At 42.8% G+C, this 20,024-nt stretch overlaps 2 protein-coding genes across 5 annotated transcripts in view; both read right to left on the reverse strand.

Annotated features, from left to right (window-relative positions):
• Positions 1-3,167, reverse strand: part of LOC146575288 (uncharacterized) — a 3,454-nt gene extending 287 nt beyond the window's left edge. Inside the window, exons 1-2 of the mRNA XM_085269971.1 lie at positions 2,795-3,167; positions 1-1,907 (exon numbers count right to left, since the gene is read on the reverse strand). The exon at positions 1-1,907 is cut by the window's left edge and continues 287 nt beyond it. Of these exons, the coding sequence (XP_085126097.1) occupies positions 1,637-1,907; positions 2,795-3,054 (531 nt within the window). The 5' untranslated portion in view covers positions 3,055-3,167 and the 3' untranslated portion in view covers positions 1-1,636. The remainder of the gene's footprint in view (positions 1,908-2,794) is intronic.
• Positions 1-16,695, reverse strand: part of LOC146575285 (protein NLRC3-like) — a 93,587-nt gene extending 76,892 nt beyond the window's left edge. For 2 of the 4 annotated variants that reach the window (XM_085269944.1, XM_085269942.1), the window contains exons 1-7: positions 16,580-16,695; positions 16,223-16,324; positions 15,152-15,230; positions 14,804-14,990; positions 12,874-14,674; positions 11,791-11,964; positions 11,344-11,517 (exon numbers count right to left, since the gene is read on the reverse strand). In XM_085269944.1, the coding sequence (XP_085126070.1) occupies positions 11,344-11,517; positions 11,791-11,964; positions 12,874-14,674; positions 14,804-14,990; positions 15,152-15,230; positions 16,223-16,324; positions 16,580-16,695 (2,633 nt within the window). The remainder of the gene's footprint in view (positions 1-11,343; positions 11,518-11,790; positions 11,965-12,873; positions 14,675-14,803; positions 14,991-15,151; positions 15,231-16,222; positions 16,325-16,579) is intronic. The other 2 variants (XM_085269943.1, XM_085269941.1) reach the window with 2 other exon arrangements.
• Positions 16,696-20,024: the final 3,329 nt, after the last annotated feature.

Here is a 20,024-nt window from a genome sequence, read left to right on the forward strand (position 1 = left end):
AGGAGCCTGATGACGTGGCTGTTACCTAGGTCAAAGGGGCAGATCCAGCCAAAGCCTTTCATACTTCAATGGAGGGGAAGGCTAATCAATGCGGTAGCAAACAACTCGGAGCTGTACAACACCAGCTGCTTTCAGTACCGAGACAGGAATAAAAAGGACCGAGCTTGGAGGAAGATATGTGAAGAGATCGGGCAACCTGGTAAGTTCATTCATTTCTCTTTTGAAAGTTTTCACTGACCCGGGAAGCCGCACAAAAGCTAGCAAGCCACCGCTATTTTCCCACTGACGTACAAATACCGTTCTGCTTTTATGCATGTTGTCATTTAGGAATATATTTTATTGTTTATTAATAAACAGCACACAGTGGTCCCGCTGTTCATCCGTCACTGCTTTGCTTTTTCGCTGATTTTTTATTGCACAGTACAGCATTGCATTCTGCAGCCTGATTGACAAATCTCCTGCGCTTGCCAAATTTATCACGTTTGGTTTTGATAACCATCGCGTCCAATAGAAAAAACAGCACAAAAACACCCATAACTATGAGCCTCATTCGGAAATAGACACCTGCACCGTGAGGGAAAAAGGCGCACGAAAGTGGCGGGCAGATGAAGACAAACCGCGGCATAATAATACTTTTACGTTTTGCAATCTACAAAGGTTTGCACTTTGAGAATCAATTGTGAGAACTGTGACCAGGGGCTAGTTATTCTGAGAACCCCTGCAATAAATGAGGGACCACTGTCTACTCTACGATTATTATATCCAACCTGTTAACATTTAATACTGTATTGATAGAACCAACTGATTCTGCAGCAGAGCATCCCCAGTCCCTGAGCTCCTGCTGCTGCACCCACAGATATGTACAGCAAGCACTGATACCTTTTTAGTCGGTGGGATTCCCTTGTGATCACCTTTACTAAATATCTACAACCAATCTGATTATATCCTGTTATTGTTTTTTTTTTTTTCAATGTTGAAATTAAAATCTAGTAGCAGCCTTCTCATTTCTTTGTGTTTTGTGCTGTTTTACAGGCCCACAGAGGAGGACGGCTCCGAGGCAGATGAGGGACGGGTCCCAGGACGGTCCATCGGCGGTGGAGCTGGCCATCCTGGAGTCCCTGAAGAGGCCACACCAGTCTCCAATGGAGCATTTCCTCCTCAGCCTTGTTCCTGCTCTGGAGAGCAGCTGGTCCTTTTTATTCCTGTCTCTCTGTAAATACTTATATTTTATATATTTATGTTTAATGTTTTTCTGTTTGAGACTTTTAATATTATTTCAAATAAATGTTTATAATGACTAATGTCTCAGTTCTACTACACAGCAAATGTTGGCACACGACTTGACACATGTAGAATTTATTTCATATTATACTAATGACAAAATATACTGATACAGTGGGATGCAGAAGTTTGGGCAACCTTGTTAATAGACATTATTTTCCTGTATAAATCGTTGGTTGTTACAATAAAAAATGTCAGTTAAATATCATACAGGAGACACACACAGTGATATTTGAGAAGTGAAAAGAAGTTTACTGGATTTACAGAAAGTGTGCAATAATTGTTTAAACAAAATCAAGCAGGTGCATCAATTTGGGCACCACAAAAAAGAAATGAAATGAATATTTAGTGTATATCAATGTGTGTGTCTCCTATATGATATATGGGGTGCCTTTGTCTGGACGTGCTTCCCATCCAGAGCTGCACAGCACAGAGGAAAGTTCCAGCGCTCCTGGAATCCCTCTGTGATGGACCGCCAGTCTCCAGGTGAAGGCACAGCCATGAAGTCGTCCACTAGACAGTCCCAGATGGACGTCGCTGCCTGGGGGGTGATCTGGCTCACCGTGGACACACCGACTCTGAAACTGAACGCGATGGTCCTGAAGGAGTCCCCGGTGACAAGGAACCTGGACAAAATTGTTCAAAATCAGTATTATGTGTACTGCAGTTACAAAATACATTATTCAAATTCCAAAATACTTTTGTGATGTCAGATTTAAATCACAAAACATGAATCTTACATAAAACATTTTGTAATTATAAGGATAATTACAAAATGTATATTAGATAATATCTAAAACAGTTGTGTTTTGTTTTAACTTTAACATATCATAATTTGATTGGTAGCAACTTTCACAACTACAGTGAGCCAATCACTCATAATTCCTAAACATGTCAATCAGGTAGGAATGAAGTGAGACATTAATAGAAATAAAGAGTTGTGTGTTGACATGTAGCCCTTTCCTTGCTTAAATCATTAATATTTTTGAAAAATTAATCTGTGATAAGACAGCTTATCAAGATAGAACCATGTAACTAGAGATGAACCAAACTGTTCAGTTTTATCTAACTCTGTTTTAATAAAGGCTGTGACCCCTGCTATAGAGTCTGACAGCTGCAGGGATTATATACAAATATTCAACTATCCCAGAATTAAACCAGGTCTAAATAAAAAGGAGTGAGTATCACTACAAAGGTTAACTCAGTGGTCCTAATGCTACAGTTTGATATCAGCAAACACCGAGCGCATACATTGATGTGACACCACAGCCATGCTATCATCGCAAACACTGATAACAGCATAAATCGAATTAAATCGGGACTTGATGAGACCTTCTGAGTATCACTAGAAATATTATAAAGAGTCGTCTCTGTACCACAGTTTGCTTTCAGTAAACACCGACAGCATTCACTGTTAGCATAGCACATCCATGTTAGCAGTGTATAACTGGATGGATTAGCATATTAGCACAGATATCAATAAAGGACTACCGTATTAAATAGTTTTACTAACCTCAGGCAGACGGACAGGCGCTCTGCAGGTGGGATTGAGCGTCTGTAGTTGGTGTCTAGGCGGGCGATGCTGGGACCGACGAGGGAAAGCAGGTCCTCAAACTGGCCGACGGTGATAGCGCTGGAATCGGCCGTCATCCAGGCGCAGCTCCTGGAGCAAGTGGTGAAACTCACCAAACTGCTCACGCCTCTGGAGGACCTGATGGACCCAGGTACGGCGAGGACGTCTTTTACGCTGCTGCTCTGCTCTCCACAGTACATAGAGAAGGGAGACTCTCTCTTCAAGCGCTAGCTCGATAGCTGCCATCTTGCAAAGATACCGGTCTGGCACAACTCCCTCCCACATTCCTCCCACATTTCCGGTTCACGCGCGTCAAAATATTGATGCGCGATGGATTTTTCTTGGACACGCGTTGAGACGCGAATGTACACGCGTCAAATTAGGGGCGTTTGGGGCGTTTTATTCGGGTCCATCGCGTTCGGTGTGAACACACCGTTACAAAGGGCTCTTATACTTAACCAGACACAGAGTAGGTGTCCTCCTACACCAGGGGTCTCAAACTCGCGGCCCGCGGGCCAATTGCGGCCTGCCGGACGATAGTTTTTGGCCCCACCTTAATATGAAAATGTAATGTTAGTTTGATAATGTATGACACTTTACAGTGTTGTGGGCGGAGCTGAATTAACCCACCAATCAGGGTGGGATATGGATCTCAGGGGACACCAGCCGGGCTTGATGCAAGCAGGGAAACATTTCTCAATGAGTCAAAGTTCCAGCAGCGTTGCCCTGGAGTGTTTCTTTCTTTCCTGTGCCTGGCTGGCTTCCTCCTTTCTATTGGGCAAACGCCGACATTCGCCCCAGCGCGCTGCGTTCACAACACTTCAAAAAAAGTTGTTTTTTAAGTTGCTGCCCAGCGGGACATTATACGTATATAGATTTATACACACGTCAGTGGGATTTAAAGTTATTTTTCCACAGAGAGAGATCTCATATTAACTCTCACAGTGATGCGTAGGCGGCGGGATAAAAGAAAAGTCATGAACTCAATGCAGCCCAATTTAGTCTGCAGTCACATAGCGACACCTGTTCATCGGCAACAACAGTCCCCGGTAACCCGGACTAATTATAGGGTCGCACCGTAATTTGTGGCTCCATGTTTTTATTTGCATCACTGCGTTTGCATTGCAGCAAACATGAACATTACATATATTTCAATATAATGTAAAAGCAGTCAAAACAACTAACATCAGAAACAGCTGATGTTATTTGTTATATGTCACGGTGTCATTTCCGCTTCTTTCTCCTGTAACAACAGCCCGGCGCCGTGAGCAGTCGCCTTTTTTGCGCTCGCTATCCCTGCACTTTCTACCATCTGCAAACGCCACGGTGTTCGTGTCGTCATGAAAGACATGAACATCGAGCGTAAAAACAAAGGAGACTGCTACCGGCTTTTTATCTGCCGATCGCCGTGCTACGGTTGCAAGAAAAAGAAGCAGAAATGACGTTCTCTACGCGTTGAGACGTTCCCCGTCCGTCGGCTAAACGCTTGATTGAAACTTCAATGCGACAGTGACACCAAGTAGAATTATAAATGTCACATAGCCCCAAACATGTCTTTTTCAAAGCCTGCGGTGAAGAGAAAGGTTGGTGATGAGCACCGACAATTTCAGGAAAAGTGGGAAATGCAATATTTCTTTGTTGAGCACAGGGGCACCCCGACCTGTCTTATTTGCACAGAGAAAGTTGCGCTGCACAAGGAATACAATTTGAAACGTCATTACACAACTAGACATGCTGAGCTGGATGCAAAATACCAGGGAGACGAGAGAGCGAACCGGGTTGCCAGTCTTAAAACAGATCTACTGAGGCAGCAAGATTTCTCCAAGAAAGCAACCAAAGAGAATAATGCAGCAGTCGGAGCCACGTGGTTAGTGAGATGATTGCTAAAGCAGGGAAGCCATTCACAGAAGGTGCATTTGTCTAAAAGTGCATATTGCAGGCTGCAAATATAGTCTGTCCGGGAAAGAAAGGTCAGTTTAGCAACATCAGCCTTTCTGCCAACACCGCAGCAGATCGCATTTCTGACCTGTCAAGTGACATTTATGACCAACTGTGTGAGAAAGCCAAATGTTTCAGTGTATACTCAGTCGCTCTTGATGAGACCACAGACATCACCGACACTGCCCAGCTCCCAATGTATGTCCGTGGTGTTGATGACAGTTTTGAAGTGATGGAGGAGCTGCTCACAGTAATTCCAATGCATGGCCAGACCACCGCTCAGCAGATATTTACAAGCTGTGTGATGCCATTGAGAATGTTGGTTTGCCATGGAAGAGGTTTGTTGGAATAACAACAGATGGAGCGCCATCAATGACAGGGAGGAAACATGGACTGGTGGCACAAAACAAACTGGAAGAGGAAGGCGTGGAGGAGGCCATTGCTCTGCACTGCATCATCCATCAGCAGGTCCTTTGCAGCAAATGCCTGAAGTTTGACAATGTGATGTCTATTGTTGTGAAATGCATCAACCAAATCAGATCCAGGGGCTTAAAGCACCGAAGGTTCTGTGCTTTTTTAGAGGAAATGGAGTCAGAATATGGGGATGTGCTCGACTTCACTGAGGTACGTTGGCTCAGCAGGGGAAATGTATTAAAGAGACTTTTTGAGTTGAGAGCAGAAGTGAAGCCTTCATGGAGAAGGATGGAGTTAGTGTTCCTGTGCTAACTGATCCCAACTGGCTCATGGACTCAGCTTTTCTTGTTGATATGACACATGAGCTTAATGTACTGAACAAGACGTTACAAGGCCAGGGGCAACTTGTCAGTGCTGCCTATGACAACGTGAGAGCATTCTCCACAAAACTGGCGCTCTGGAAAGCTCAGCTCTCTCAGACAAACCTTTGCCATTTCCCAGCATGCAAGGCACTCGTGGATGCAGGCACACCATTCAGTGCTGACGAGTATGTTGATGTCATTTTGAGGCTACAGGAGGAATTTGATCACAGATTTGCTGACTTCAAGACACACAGAGCCACCTTTCACATTTTTGCGGACCCCTTCTCCTTTGATGTGCAAGATGCCCCTTCTGTGCTTCAAATGGAGCTCATTGAGCTGCAGTGCAACTCTGAACTCAAAGCAAAGTTCAGGGAGGTGAGTGGAAAAGCAGAGAAGCTTGGACAATTTTTGAGAGACTTGAGCCCTAGTTTCCCTCGGCTTTCCCGAATGTTCAAGCGGACCATGTGCCTTTTTGGTAGCACATACTTGTGCCAAAAGCTCTTCTCCACTTTGAACTTCAATAAGTCCAAGTACAGGTCCAGACTTACGGATGATCATCTTCAAGACATACTGAGGGCCGCAACTGCTTCCTCCCTCAGGCCAAATCTGGCTCGGCTATGCGAGAGGAAACGCTGCCAGGTCTCTAGCAGCAAGGAGTAGGCAAGAGAAGCCATGTTCAGAAGAACAGTTCATTTTCTACAGTGTTCCATTCATGTTCAGAAGAAGGTTATAGAACTGTTAATACAGACATTTCAATCTAAATACAGCAGATATAGAAGACTGAAAGATACACACAAGTTCACTGACTAAAAATATCTTATTATTGTTTTATTTATGTATTACAGATTGATTGATTTTCTTATTAATTCTTAATTTGTTTATTTATTTTTAATATTTTGTGTTAAAAAATAAAAAAAGAGATTTGAGAAGATTGGAATTTTTTAACCATGCCTTTCCTGTGGAAAACCTAATGCGGCCCAGCCTCACCCAGACTCTGCCTGCAGCGGCCCCCAGCTAAATTGAGTTTGAGACCCCTGTCCTACACCATAAATCAGTAAGAGAGGGTACGACCTCTCTCATGGCCCCAAGTGGTGTGTGCATGCCAGAGCACTCTGGAAGGCACACAGAGTCTTTACAGACTACTAAGGATCAAACCTCTATCATTATGCAATCGATTATACAACTCTAAGCATATATGAGTAAATATTTCTAAGCATAAATGACAATCAACAATATAAACCTTACAGCTGGTTTTAATAACAGAATTTATTTGTTTCTCAAACGAGAAAGAGCTATCGAGAAACACTCCTAAATCTTTAGTTCTTAACTTTTCCAGTGGGCCAAGGTCAACATTATCTGCTAATGCTAAATAGGCTGCCGTTATTAACTAATGCTAATTTGATGTGAATTAGCATTATGCACTAATGCTAACACTTTTTAACAATGTGAGTAGCTAATGCTAACACTATTTCCCTTAACTTTATAACATTGTGAACGGCTAATGCTAACACTCTTTTCCCTAGCATTACAACATCTGAGCTGCTAATGCTAAGTAGGCCGCCATTAGCACCTACGTCTATCCATCCATCCATCCATTCGCTTCCGCTTATCCTTTTCAGGGTCGCGGGGGGCGCTGGAGCCTATCCCAGCTGTCATAGGGCGAAAGGCGGGGTACACCCTGGACAGGTCGCCAGTGTGTCGCAGGGCTAACACACAGGGACAGACAACCATTCACACTCACATTCACTCGCACATTCACACCTAGTGGCAATTTGGATTATCCAATTAACCTATCCCCACAAGCTGCATGTCTTTGGACGGTGGGAGGAAGCCGGAGTACCCGGAGGGAACCCACGCAAACACGGGGAGAACATGCAAACTCCACACAGAAAGACCCCGGCCTGATGGTGGAATTGAACTCAGGACCTTCTTGCTGTGCGGCAACAGTGCTAACCATCGTGCCACCGTGCTGCCCACCTATGTCTAATTTAAGGCAAATACGCATTAGAACCTAATGCTCATATCGTTTTCCTTTGCTTTATAGCAATGTGAGCAGCTACTGCTAAATAGCATTAGCTAATAACAGCAGTCTAATTTAATGCAAGTTAGCATCATTTGCATTATAACGATGTGAGGAGTTAATGCTAAGTATGCTGCCATTAGTGGCTAATTCTAATTAGGGGTGAATAATTATTACAAGCTAATGCTAATATCGTTTTCTCTTCCCTTTTAACAATGTGAGCAGCTAGTGCTAGGTAGGCTGAAGCTAGCAGCTAATGCTAAAGCTAAAGATAATTTGATGTGGATTAGCATTACATTAGTGAGGAGTTAATGCTAAGTAGACTGCCATTAGCAGGTAATGCTAATTTAAGGTTAATAGGAATTGGCATCTAATGCTAATACCATATTTTCTTGCTTTAACCCTTTAAAACTGGTCAGAGTGGGCACACTCCGTTTTGCGCAACTATTTTTAAATCCCGGTAGCACTGTAATCACGTGAGCTAGCGCAATAATTTTTTTTGCATATGAAACCTGAGGAGTTGTATTTACAGCTTATGCCATCAGCTTGTCCTAGGTTACAGTTTCCTTCCACATATGCTTAGGACTCATATTGCTCTGCTGGAAATAGTTTATTTTGATGCATATGCTGTTATTTTGCAAATTTGCAGTATAATATTTATTTTCGTTTTTCCTGCAGTATATAAAAATTGGTGTATTTCAAAAATAAAACTATGAAGGCACTCAAAATAAATTTCCTGAGGTGGGAAACTATTTTGTGCAACTTTTTTGTATTTACAGTTTTGAGGGATAAGCCTCTTAAATTTCTCTAACTAGAAATATATGTTAAAAAAACAAAAACGATTTTCAATTTTTTTGTAGTTTATTGCACTTTTTTGCAATTTATGTAATTACTATGCACTTAATACATACATATTATTAAAATTTAGGCTGTAATGGTTGTATTGATGTATAGCAACTTGAAATGCTCCCAAAAATGGCTCTACAGCATGTAAAAATATAATATAAGCTCTGGCGGACTTGGTTCTATGGTAGGTCTAAACGGGTTAAATCAATATCAGTAGCTAATCCGATTGTTCAGTCTGACGTCAGGTGAAGTCATTTTTATGCATTTAAGAGCTGTGTTGAATTCAACATTACAAACTGAACATTAGAACTATCCTCTTCTCCAGGATTTTCCTGATTTAACATTTCAATATGACATTTCCAGCGCTTTGTTTTCTCTGCTCACAGACAAAACAGATACACGCATGTATATACAGCCCACGTCCAGCTCTGCATGCACTCCTGCTCCATTTCTATAGAGAATAAACAACGTAACACAATCATTCTCCATTGTTTTCAACTCAACCAGCTGCATTTAATGAAGGAGTTTGAATTTACTTTACAACAGCTGCTGTTGTTTCCTGTCTGCATTCATGTTCTTAACTGTACTCCACACATTCTGAACTGGTGTACCGTAATTGTCGGGCTATAAGCCGCTACTTTTTGCACAAGCTTTGAGCCCTGCGGCTTTTAGTCAGGTGCGGCTTTTCTATGGATTGTCCATGAGCGGATTTGTTTTGTTTGTTCCGCTGTTGTACGGCACTACGTTGCCTGGCGGAAGGATCGGGGTTCAAGAGTGGTATGTTGGTCACATGTCCATCCGTCAGGCAACGTAGTGCCGTACAAGTAGCGCGAAAAACAAACTTCAAAGTAGCGCTACCCGTTCAGCTGGAGGCCTGGATGATGAGCGGCGATAAACTTGCAAAAAGCAAGTTATGCCCAACTCCACCGGTGGAACCTGACAGCGTGGAAAAGTGTGAAAACATCCACGATCACCAACAGATTTCGAAGGGCTGAATGCTGCATGATGGAGAGGACACCGCCACGGCCCTTCTGAGGGTGTTCGACTCTGACACTGACAACGAGGATTTCTTTGGTTTTGAAAGTGACAACGAAAGAAAGAAGCTGAGAGTGGATGACGAAGCCACCCTGAGCCTGTTTGTTTCCGACACTGGAGGAGAGGACTTTGGTGGTTTTAGTGCGCAGGAAGATGGTGGTGAATGACTGACTTTTCTTCTTGTTAAAGCCGTGTCACTGCACCTGAGCCTAAAAGGTAGGCCGAATCAATTGTTCTGGTGTGCTGTAGGTTATTGTTATGTACTACATTTGTTACTCATTTATGAAGCACATGTTTTGTACTTGTAATTACCGCTACTTGTACATATACCTAAAAAGTTATGCAAATATGTACCCATAACTTGTTTTTCAAAATATTAATAAAAGGGGTGTGTCTCCAAACAGCCATCTCTTTCCTGGCAATTCCCTTTGTGCATATTCTCTTACATATGATAAGTCAACATTGACTCACCTGCGGCTTTTAGTCAGGTGCGGCTAATGTATGTACAAAACAGGATTTTCCCCTGATTTTAGCTTGTGCGGCTAATATTCAGGTGCGCTCTGTAGTCTGGGAAATACGGTAGTTCTTCCTAAAGTACTGCAGTATTCCTGCCAGTACATCCTTTTAGTTTTCCTAACTGTTTCCTCTGATGCTCGTTGCTATTCTTTCCTCAATGCAAATTCATGCTAAGCTCCTTCATATCCATCCCTGTTTCTAAACCTGTAATAATTGCTTTAATGTGTCTTTGGCCTAATTATGAGTCTGTCCATATGTTTGTAGTTCCCCACTTGCTTTGGTTTCTTAGCTCTGATTCTCTCAAATTTATCCTTGAAATCATTTACTGGCATCTCTCCCTCTCACTCCCACTATCCCCAGAACACCAGAGTATTCATCTCCTGGTTTATCCTATGGCCTCTTTGCATTTTCTCCAATCATCCCTGTTTCTAGAGTCTCACCCCATCTGCAGGCAGTCCAAGAGAAACTGCCTCTGCCATTTTCTTCTTAATCTTTGATTTTTCTCTTCACTTTCTCCATTGGGTCTTCTTAGACGCACTTTCCAGAAAGCAGCAACATTTTTTGTGCCCCATTTTTCAAATTGTGCATCTTACTTCAGCTTAATGTGTTTCCTGTTTTGTTTTTACACAGGTCATGTAAAAGAAATCCTACCAGAGACTCGACAAAGCTGAACTGAAAGACAGCACAGGCAATAAATCAGAGCAGCACAGAACTTAAGCTCATGGTCCATAGAAGCTGGGCTCTACAGGTGTACCAGGACAAGCTTAGTGTAAGTCCCTCGAAAAAGTTTCACTTGTGCTGTTTCGGTGTAAATTACTGGTTTGTTTGAACAATTTCATCAGCTGAACCATAAATACTCCAAAACAATTTCTTTGTGACTCAGTGTGATTTTGCATTTTGTAATATTAGCATGTCAAACTCTACATTCTCTACACAGATGAGAAATGAAGTGTATTTAATAATAAAAGTTATCTCTCAGAGACAAAGTTAGTGTCTCATTCAGGTCTGTATCTGAGTAGCCTCAGACACATGCAGTGCTCATATTTTCTGTTTTGTGTGTCACTCAGACCTCTTCCTGACAGGGGCAGCAATTTCATTTAAAGTCCCATTCACTGATACAGGCTGCTGGAGCTCCAACCAGGAGGGTACACACATGATCCAGGGAAAAAAATTATATATGGTCTCTTAGATAAATATTAAGAGGTCCTGTGTTTTACTAAAAAATCAAAGTAGTAAAACACAGGACCTTTGGGTTAGATATAAGGTGATTTGACAAATCATGTCTGTTGTAAATGAGTAAGCCATTTATCGACCTGACTCAGGTTTTAAATCATCATCAGAAAAGACTGAATCCTGACCTGAGAATCCCAAGTGTACACTTTGGACTCTCCACTGCAGAAAATAGAAGCTTCAGTCCTGAATCCTGCAGGTTGTTGTTACCCAGATCCAGCTCTGTCAGACGGGAGGACTGGGAGCTCAGGACTGAGGACAGAGCTTCACAGCTTCTGTCTGACAGGTTACAGCCACTCAGTCTGAAGAAAGGATGACAAGAAGACATGAAACACTTGTGTTAAAGTATATTCATGGTGCCATGAGGAGCTACTACATTTACAATATTTCAACACTGTTTCAGGACATGCTGGAATCCTTATTGCCTCATGTTACAAAAGACAAATGTGGCAGTTTAGTGTGATTTGGATGGATTCATTAAAAAAACAAAACATAAACACTGTTAATTTTTTCCAAATGAAATTGATTAAATGATGTTAATTGATGAAAAAAAAATCGATATTGCTTGATCTGACCTCAGCGTTTCCAGTTTGCAGTATTGACTCTTCATCCCAGCAGACAGAAGCTTCACTCCTGAATCCTGCAGGTTGTTGTTACCCAGGTCCAGCTCTGTCAGATGGGAGGACTGGGAGCTCAGGACTGAGGACAGAGCTTCACAGCTTCTGTCTGACAGGTTACAGCCACTCAGTCTGACATCAAGGTGGAAGGGAGACAAGATCAACCAAACAAATCAGAGCTTTATTGCTTTTTTATTGTTTTTAAGCAGAAATCAGTGAGGTGCTGGTAGATTCTGTTCTTTTGGTTTATTACCCAACAACACACACATACACTAATATTTGTGACTTTTGTAATAGTAGCATTTACAATGCAAAGCAACAGCGATCACAGATTGAAGGGGCCTGAATAAAACTACAATGCAGTGATTTTTAAGATGACCTGTTCTTCCAATTTCCAACAACAGATTTCTCCAACCTTACAGTTAAAAATAATTCTTTATCTCATACTGAATCTTGGTGCACCTCCCCCAGTTTATTAAAATGGAGTGGTACTGAAGTTGCTGTAAGTGATGTGTGATGCCACTGATTTCCTTTCTGATCCAATACAAAGTAAAATTCAGGCTGGTATCTGCGATACTGATGAAAACTATTCCTTCAGAATCAATACAAGACATAAGAAAATATGATGTTTTGTATAACATAAAAAGCCTGAATTTTAAAATATTCAGTTAATAATCAAAAACAGATGTGACTGAAAATAATAAAACTGAGAAACATTTTATGGCCATTCGATCCTTTTACAACCATTGCAAGAGCTTGGTTGGCATAGCCGGCAATACGTTGGATAGTAATAAGTCCGGTGGGTGATGGGCTCCACCAGGGCTGCCCTTTGTCACCGATTCTGTTCATAAATTTTATGTTTAAAGGCTGTATCAAAAGTTCATTCAAGTTACAATATTGTGGTCAAAAGTTCTCCTTTTTTCTTTTATACTATACAACTACGCTGTCTCATGGTTTTAGGACATGGATCTGTCATGGAAGAAATCTATGACCACTTTTAATCAACATTTTAAAAATAAACATGATCACAGATTTACTCACAGAGCCTTGTTGGAGGCTTTGATCACTGGCAGCAGCCTCAGAAGAGCCTCCTCTGAAGCAGAGTATTTCTTCAGGTCAAACACATCCAGATCTTCTTCTGATGACAGTAAGATGAAGACCAGAGCTGACCACTGAGCAGGAGACAGTTTACCTGTGGAGAGACTTCCTGATCTCAGGGACTGTTGGATCTCCTCCACTAGAGAACGATCATCCAGTTCATTCAGACAGTGGATCAGATTGATGCTTTTCTCTGCAGACAGATTCTCACTGAGCTTCTTCTTGATGTACTGGACTGTTTCCTGATTGGTCTGTGAGCTACTTCCTGTCTGTGTCAGCAGACCTCGTAGGAGAGTCTGATTGGTCTGCAGTGAAAGACCCAGGAGGAAGCGGAGGAACAAGTCCAGGTGTCCATTTGGACTCTGTAAGGCCTTGTCCACAGCACTCTGGTGGAGAGATTGTAGGTTTGGTTTGTTAAATAGTTTAGACCATGTAGAGGTTGCTTGTTGTTGTTCCAGCAGATTGAGTCCAGAGTTGATGAAGGTCAGATGGACATGAAGAGCAGCCAGAAACTCCTGAACACTCAGATGGATGAAGCAGAACACCTTGTCCTGGTACAGTCCTCTCTCCTCTTTAAAGATCTGTGTGAACACTCCTGAGTACACTGAGGCTGCTCTGATATCGATGCCACACTCTGTCAGGTCTGATTCATAGAAGATCAGGTTTCCTTTCTGCAGCTGATCAAAAGCCAGTTTTCCCAGAGACTCCATCATCTTCCTGCTCTCTGGACTCCAGTGTGGATCTGTCTCAGCTCCTCCATCATACTTGACCTTCTTCACTTTGGCCTGAACCACCAGGAAGTGGATGTACATCTCAGTCAGGGTCTTGGGCAGCTGTCCTCCCTGTCTGGTTTCCAGCACATCCTCCAGAACTGTAGCAGTGATCCAGCAGAAGACTGGGATGTGGCACATGATGTGGAGGCTTCGTGATGTCTTGATGTGGGAGATGATCCTGCTGGCCTGCTTCTTATCTCTGAATCTCTTCCTGAAGTACTCCTCCTTCTGTGGGTCAGTGAACCCTCTGACCTCTGTCACCATGCCAACACAGTCAGGAGGGATCTGACTGGCTGCTGCAGGTCGTGTGGTTATCCAGAGGCGAGCAGAGGGAAGCAGTTTCCCCCTGATGAGGTTTATCAGCAGCACATCCACTGAGGTGGACTTTCTAGGGTCAGTTAGGATTGTAGTTTTGTGGAAGTCCAGAGGAAGTCGACACTCATCCAGACCATCAAAGATGAACACAACCTGGAAGTCTTCAAAGCTGCAGATTCCTGCTTCTTTGGTTTCAGTAAAGAAGTGATGAACAAGTCCCACCAAGCTGAACTTTTTCTTCCTCAGCACATTCAGCTCTCTGAAAGTGAATGGAAATATGAACTGGATGTCCTGGTTGGCTTTGTCTTCAGCCCAGTCCAGGCTGTATTTCTGTGTTAAGACTGTTTTCCCAATGCCAGCCACTCCCTTTGTCAGCACTGTTCTGATTGGTTCATCTCTTCCAGGTGAGGCTTTAAAGATGTCTTCTTGTCTGATGGTTGTTTCTGGTCTGTCTGGTTTCCTGGATGCTGTTTCAATCTGTCTGACCTCATGTTCATCATTGACCTCTGCAGTCCCTCCCTCTGTGATGTAGAGCTCTGTGTAGATCTGATTCAGGAGGGTTGGGTTTCCTGCTTTAGCGATGCCCTCAAACACACACTGGAACTTCTTCTTCAGGGTGGATTTAAGGTTACGATGACAAACTGCAGCTTGAAGTTCTGAATGAGAAGAAAAATAAACACTCAATTCCAAAAAGAACTAATCTTTAAAACATGTTGCTCCATCTTCCATCTCTGGAAAATGTCTCATTTATCCAGCAGCTTAAATCTTTAGATAAATCCTCTTACTGCTCTGCAGACGGTCAGCCAGCTCCTCCTGCTTCATTCTCCTCAGGAAGTCCACTGTGATCTTCACAAACGCCTCTCTGCTGCTGCTCCTCTGACTCTCTAAGCATTCTGGGTAATCTGGACTCAGAACCTTCTGGATCTTCTTCAGCTCGTTCTTCACAAAAGTGATGATGTTGTCCTCCAGCAGCTGGAACAGAATATTTATGAATGAGCCAATGAGACTGAAATCATGGAGCCAAACATCAGATCCATGTTGGACACACTGACGATCCACTGGTCTACAAAGAGCAGCATGGAGATGACTGTGAACAGAACAGATGTAACAGTAGTTGTTGTACATGTACAGACCATAAATATGGAGTCCAGCTGTGTTTGATGCTGCTGGGCAGACTGACCACTGGGAACCTCTGAGCTCTGCTGGTCCACTCTGTGGAGGAACCATGAAGGATTAGATCAACACAGGATAAAGATCCAGGAGTTTCTGCTCAAATAACTTCATCTGAATCAAGTCTGTCAAGTTTTAAACTCTCAGATTGTGAACATATCAGTAATTTTCAGTCTGTTTTCATGGACGTCCTTTCAGTGGTGATGTCAGGGATGATTTTGAAGAAGCTCATCAAACTGAACCATCAGCAGATCACTGCTCCAAAACCAGAACATGATCCGAGTCTCCCTCCACCACCAGAACACCAGCTTTACTAACGTGGTAGATCAGTGTAGTACAGATCAATAACTGATGAGTCATTTGATCAAAATCACTGAGTGCTTCACGTCTGACCCTCTGATGCTTCTGTAGACATTTTGCATATTTAATGAATGTCTGACAGTTTTACATTCATTCTATGAACACAGTGGAAATGTTGTGTTATAGTCTCCATGTTGTTTCCAGCATCATAAATTCTTAAGTTCAGAAAATTAGATTCTTTCTTCACAGCTGAAAAACAACAACATTTATTCTCTATTGAAATCTGCATCGTCCACTCCAAAGGTCACAATCTGAAGGTAACATCTGGTTTTGTTCCCTGTGGTTAACTCTGAGCATCAGTATGGTGGGATTTATCCACTACATCCACACCACTGTGGTTCAGTGTTGTCCTGATGGAGTAACAGCAGCCAGTATGATCCAGGCTTTAGCTGCTGGGTCTCTGTGTGACCTCTCAGACTGTTTAACAGATCAGACACAAAGAGAATCAGAGCAGCTCTGTTCTTTAAAGACAAACATGAACCCACTCAGGTCACACTTTCCCCACAGATATGAGCATCACTGTCCTCAAACAGCAAATGACCAAGTCGAACATTTGGATCTTTTCTCTTTCATTGTTTTCTTTTTAATGAATCTTTGTAACAATCTGAGGATGTTTCAGGTCATATTTATCCAGGAAACACAAACATGTAAAGGAGTCATCACAGCTCTCTGACCTCGTTGCTCCAGGTTCACCACTGAAGTGTGGATTTAGCTCTTTGGACCGGTCACTCCTCACAGACGGACAGCTGGACCCTGCAGACTGTGACCTCTGACCTCTGCAGACACAAACATGATTGAAGCAGCTGTGATCACACAGACTGCAGATAATGCAGCTGTTTCCTGTCAGTAACATCCTCTTAGATTAGAGTTCAGCTTTTTACAGGAAAACTGGACAAAACTGATTTTTGTTACAAACTCATTTTCATTTCCTCTCAGCTCACAAACACAGTCAGACAATCAACCAGAGTCAACACTGATTATAATGTCAGTGCAGAATTATTTCTGTTACTCAGTGAGTTCAGCTCTCTGACCTCGTTGCTCCAGGTTCACCACTGAACTCTGGATTTCGACCTTTGGACCGGTCACTCCTCACAGACGGACAGCTGGACCCTGCAGACTCTGCTCTGTCCTCCTCTTCCTCCATCATCGTCTTCAGTCAGTCTGAGAGGTAAACCACAAACACTCAGTGAGTTCACATTAACAGGAGGAACTGAGTTACAGTCGCTGACCTCTGACCTGTCATGTGACCATGAAACCAGGTCAATATATCTGTAGGTTCAGTCATCCAGGTCATGTGATCTAAGGAGCTTGGAGAGAAAAGAGACGTCTTTAAGTTTCTGGAAGACGTTTCATCTGAGAAGCTTCTTCAGCTCTAAAACCAAACGGTGGAGAGTCCCAGATATTTAAACCTGAGAGGGAAAGAAAGCATGTCGCTGACCCACCACTGATGTTATTTCAAGGAGGAAACTGAGAGCCTTTGCACCAGGAGCACAAACATCAGCTCCAGCAATGATCCACTGATGTGTTTTTATTCCATGTATGAATGTTGTTATTGACAGAGATGACGTTTGTGTGTCAGTGATGCAGTGACTGTTGTTGTTACCTGTACAGGCTGGTTAGACTCTATGAAACAGATCATACAGATCTCTGCATGTTAGAAGAGACTATTAAAGGTCATGAATGAGACAAAGGCAGGGAGGCGTCCTTTACAGCTAAACAGCAGAGTGAGAGAACAGCCAGCACCTCTACATTTATCACATTATACAGCACATGTATGATACTGACAGGGATGAGAAGAATTTAGTGATTCTGATCCCATCATTGATATTACTTATTGATTCTCAGTAGCTCTGCTCTGACAGTCACCACCATCACTGAGCAGCATATCAAAGACATTTGTGCACATTAACTGCATGTTGTGGCTCAAATGTTTGTGCATGTTGGAGGCATTTCCTCTTTGTTGTGATCAGTGTTGGTCATTACTCAAAACAGTCATTATTACACATATTACACAGAACACTTTGATTAAAAGTAATGGAGTACGTTACTTCATTACTCCTCATAACATTACTTTGATGTTACTGTGTGAAATGAACAAATGAGCATGTAACAACATAAAGCTGAGGTACAGCCCCACACACCAACACAGATCCTGATGAGGTCACGTGATGTTTCTCTGAGTGTTTATGAACACAAATCAAAGATGAAACAGCACAAAGACACTTCAAAGTGATTCTACTGTAGAAACATGAACAGGTAGAAACCTGCAGCCTGACTGCTCATCACTTTGTTACCTGTTCAAGTTCAGCAGCAGCAGCTCACTTTATCACGGTGCTGGTCTGGGGTCAGTGTTTACTCAGCTTTAACCTCACTCTGGGTTCTTGGCTAGCCTAGCTTTAGCTTAGTGTTAGCATGCTGTGTGCTAGCTTAGCGTCAGAGCTCTGCAGGTGTCTCCTGTGTAAATATTAATCACAGTGACAGTAAAGGAGGTAAAGGGCTGTGACGTCATCACGTACGCTGCGTCCTCTGTGGGCTCTGAGTGAACTCAAAGTACAAACTACAAGTACACAAACACGAACGTAGCTCAGAGTGGCGGACACACTCGGCCTCGTTGGTCCAGCTGTGAGTCCGTTACCGTGAACTATGGAGCGGCAGATTTGTGCTGAACTAAGCTGCACACAGCTGATGTTAGCCAGGAAACATTACACACTGACTTTAATGGAGAGACCGGAAATACAAACACACACAGTTTGTTGTGTGAAGAAATCAAACACGAGCTGAACAAACAGTAAAGTTCCTAAAGACAAACTGTTAAAGGAGGAAACAAAGCAAACTTACAGTTTCTTCACACACCAACAACAAGCTCCACTCCACACCTGGACACTAAACACGGACACACAGGTGAGCTGCTTCCTGGAAGGAGGCGGGGCTCCACCTGAAACTCAGCACAGGTGGGAGGGGCTCAGCTCTGTGTGTGCTGATGTGTTAACTTTAAAAATATGCCGTCTGACTGCTCAGACTGAGTCAGAGTAAAGTTCACATGCTGACGTGTGGAGACATGAAACCTTGTTGTAGCTGCAGGTGTGAACACACTGATCCCAGATCAGCTCTGCTGTATTTGTAACATGAACATTTCTGCTGCAAAGCTTCAAATGTTCAGCATGTTTCTCTGTTTCCAGTCTATAGATCCAGTCACACTTTCTACCTTCACCTGTGCAGTAAAGACTGAGAGCAGAGCTGAAAGCAAGCGTCCAATCAGTGAGCAGCATCAACACCTGAGCTTCATTCAGACTCTGTTATTGAAGATGTTGTTGGTACAAAGTTCATCTGCTGCTCACATGAATCCATGAAAGATTTATTTCACTGATGTTTCTTCAAAGCTCATTTCAACCTGTTGAAGTCATGAATGAAAGTGCAGACTGAGAGTGGATCACATGATGTTTGAGGTGTGTCATGTGACATGTTCAGTATTGTCACACATGTCTAGATTGTCCCTGATATCATAACTGCTCAAACACTGATGATTATATTTGAAGAATTATTCCTGATGGCAGCAAAGTTTGAATGGAGCTCTCTGTCTGTGCTGATTTGTCGCCCTCTGGAGGTCAAAGCACAAACTGCATGATGTCACTGTAACCACCACAGAGACAGGAAGTGTTTTTATGACTGAAACACTGAAATGATGCTAACGGCTGTCGTTAGGCTCACTGACAGCAGTGCTGATGTGTTCATGTCAAACACTGGCTCAGGTCAGACTCCTTCATCCTTCTCCAGCGTGAGGCCGCCCTCAGACCCACAGGAGCTCTGACCTTTGACCTCCTGACCCTAACCATTTTAGTCTTGTTGCATCTGCAAATCCATCCAAACTGTAGCCGAGCAAAAGAAGCTGGAAGTTGTTCTATGAATGATGTTGTTGAAGGAGCTTGGAAAGAAAAGCGTCTGGACTTCTTTAAGTTGCTTGAAGAGGGACATGGACGTCTTAACGCCCACTTACATCCTGGGACATTTGATCACAGGAAATCACATGATGGGGTGGGGCTAGATCTCACAATGGGTTCACCCAAAACCTTGGCTGATTGAGACCCACACCCGTTCTCACACCGTGGCTCGTGTGATTAGGTAGAGGATCAACAGGGGCTCCGTGTCCCTGAATTTAAACTGAATCTAAACACACCGTGCACAATGCCAAGTTAGATAATGGTTAAAAGAACAAGATAAGAATAAATAAAAAGATAAAATAAGGATAAGAAATAACTTAAAAAAATAAAATAAAAAGATAAATAACTGCAAATAAGTACAAATAAGTAACTGAAGACACGTGTGGTCTGCAGATGTCGATGTACATGGATGTACATGGAGTTTAATGTGCAAAATGAACTTAGTGTGCAAAGTGACCTGATGTGCAAACTGCAGTTTGAGGTCGGTCAGCTGTTCAGGAGTCTGATAGCAGTGGGGAAGATGGAGTTGTTGAGTCTG

This window comes from Mchenga conophoros, linkage group LG4, assembly GCF_057382185.1.
Source record: "Mchenga conophoros isolate Kocher_MC1m ecotype Shallow Benthic linkage group LG4, M_conophoros_male_GT1.1, whole genome shotgun sequence".
Classification (NCBI taxonomy): domain Eukaryota; kingdom Metazoa; phylum Chordata; class Actinopteri; order Cichliformes; family Cichlidae; genus Mchenga; species Mchenga conophoros.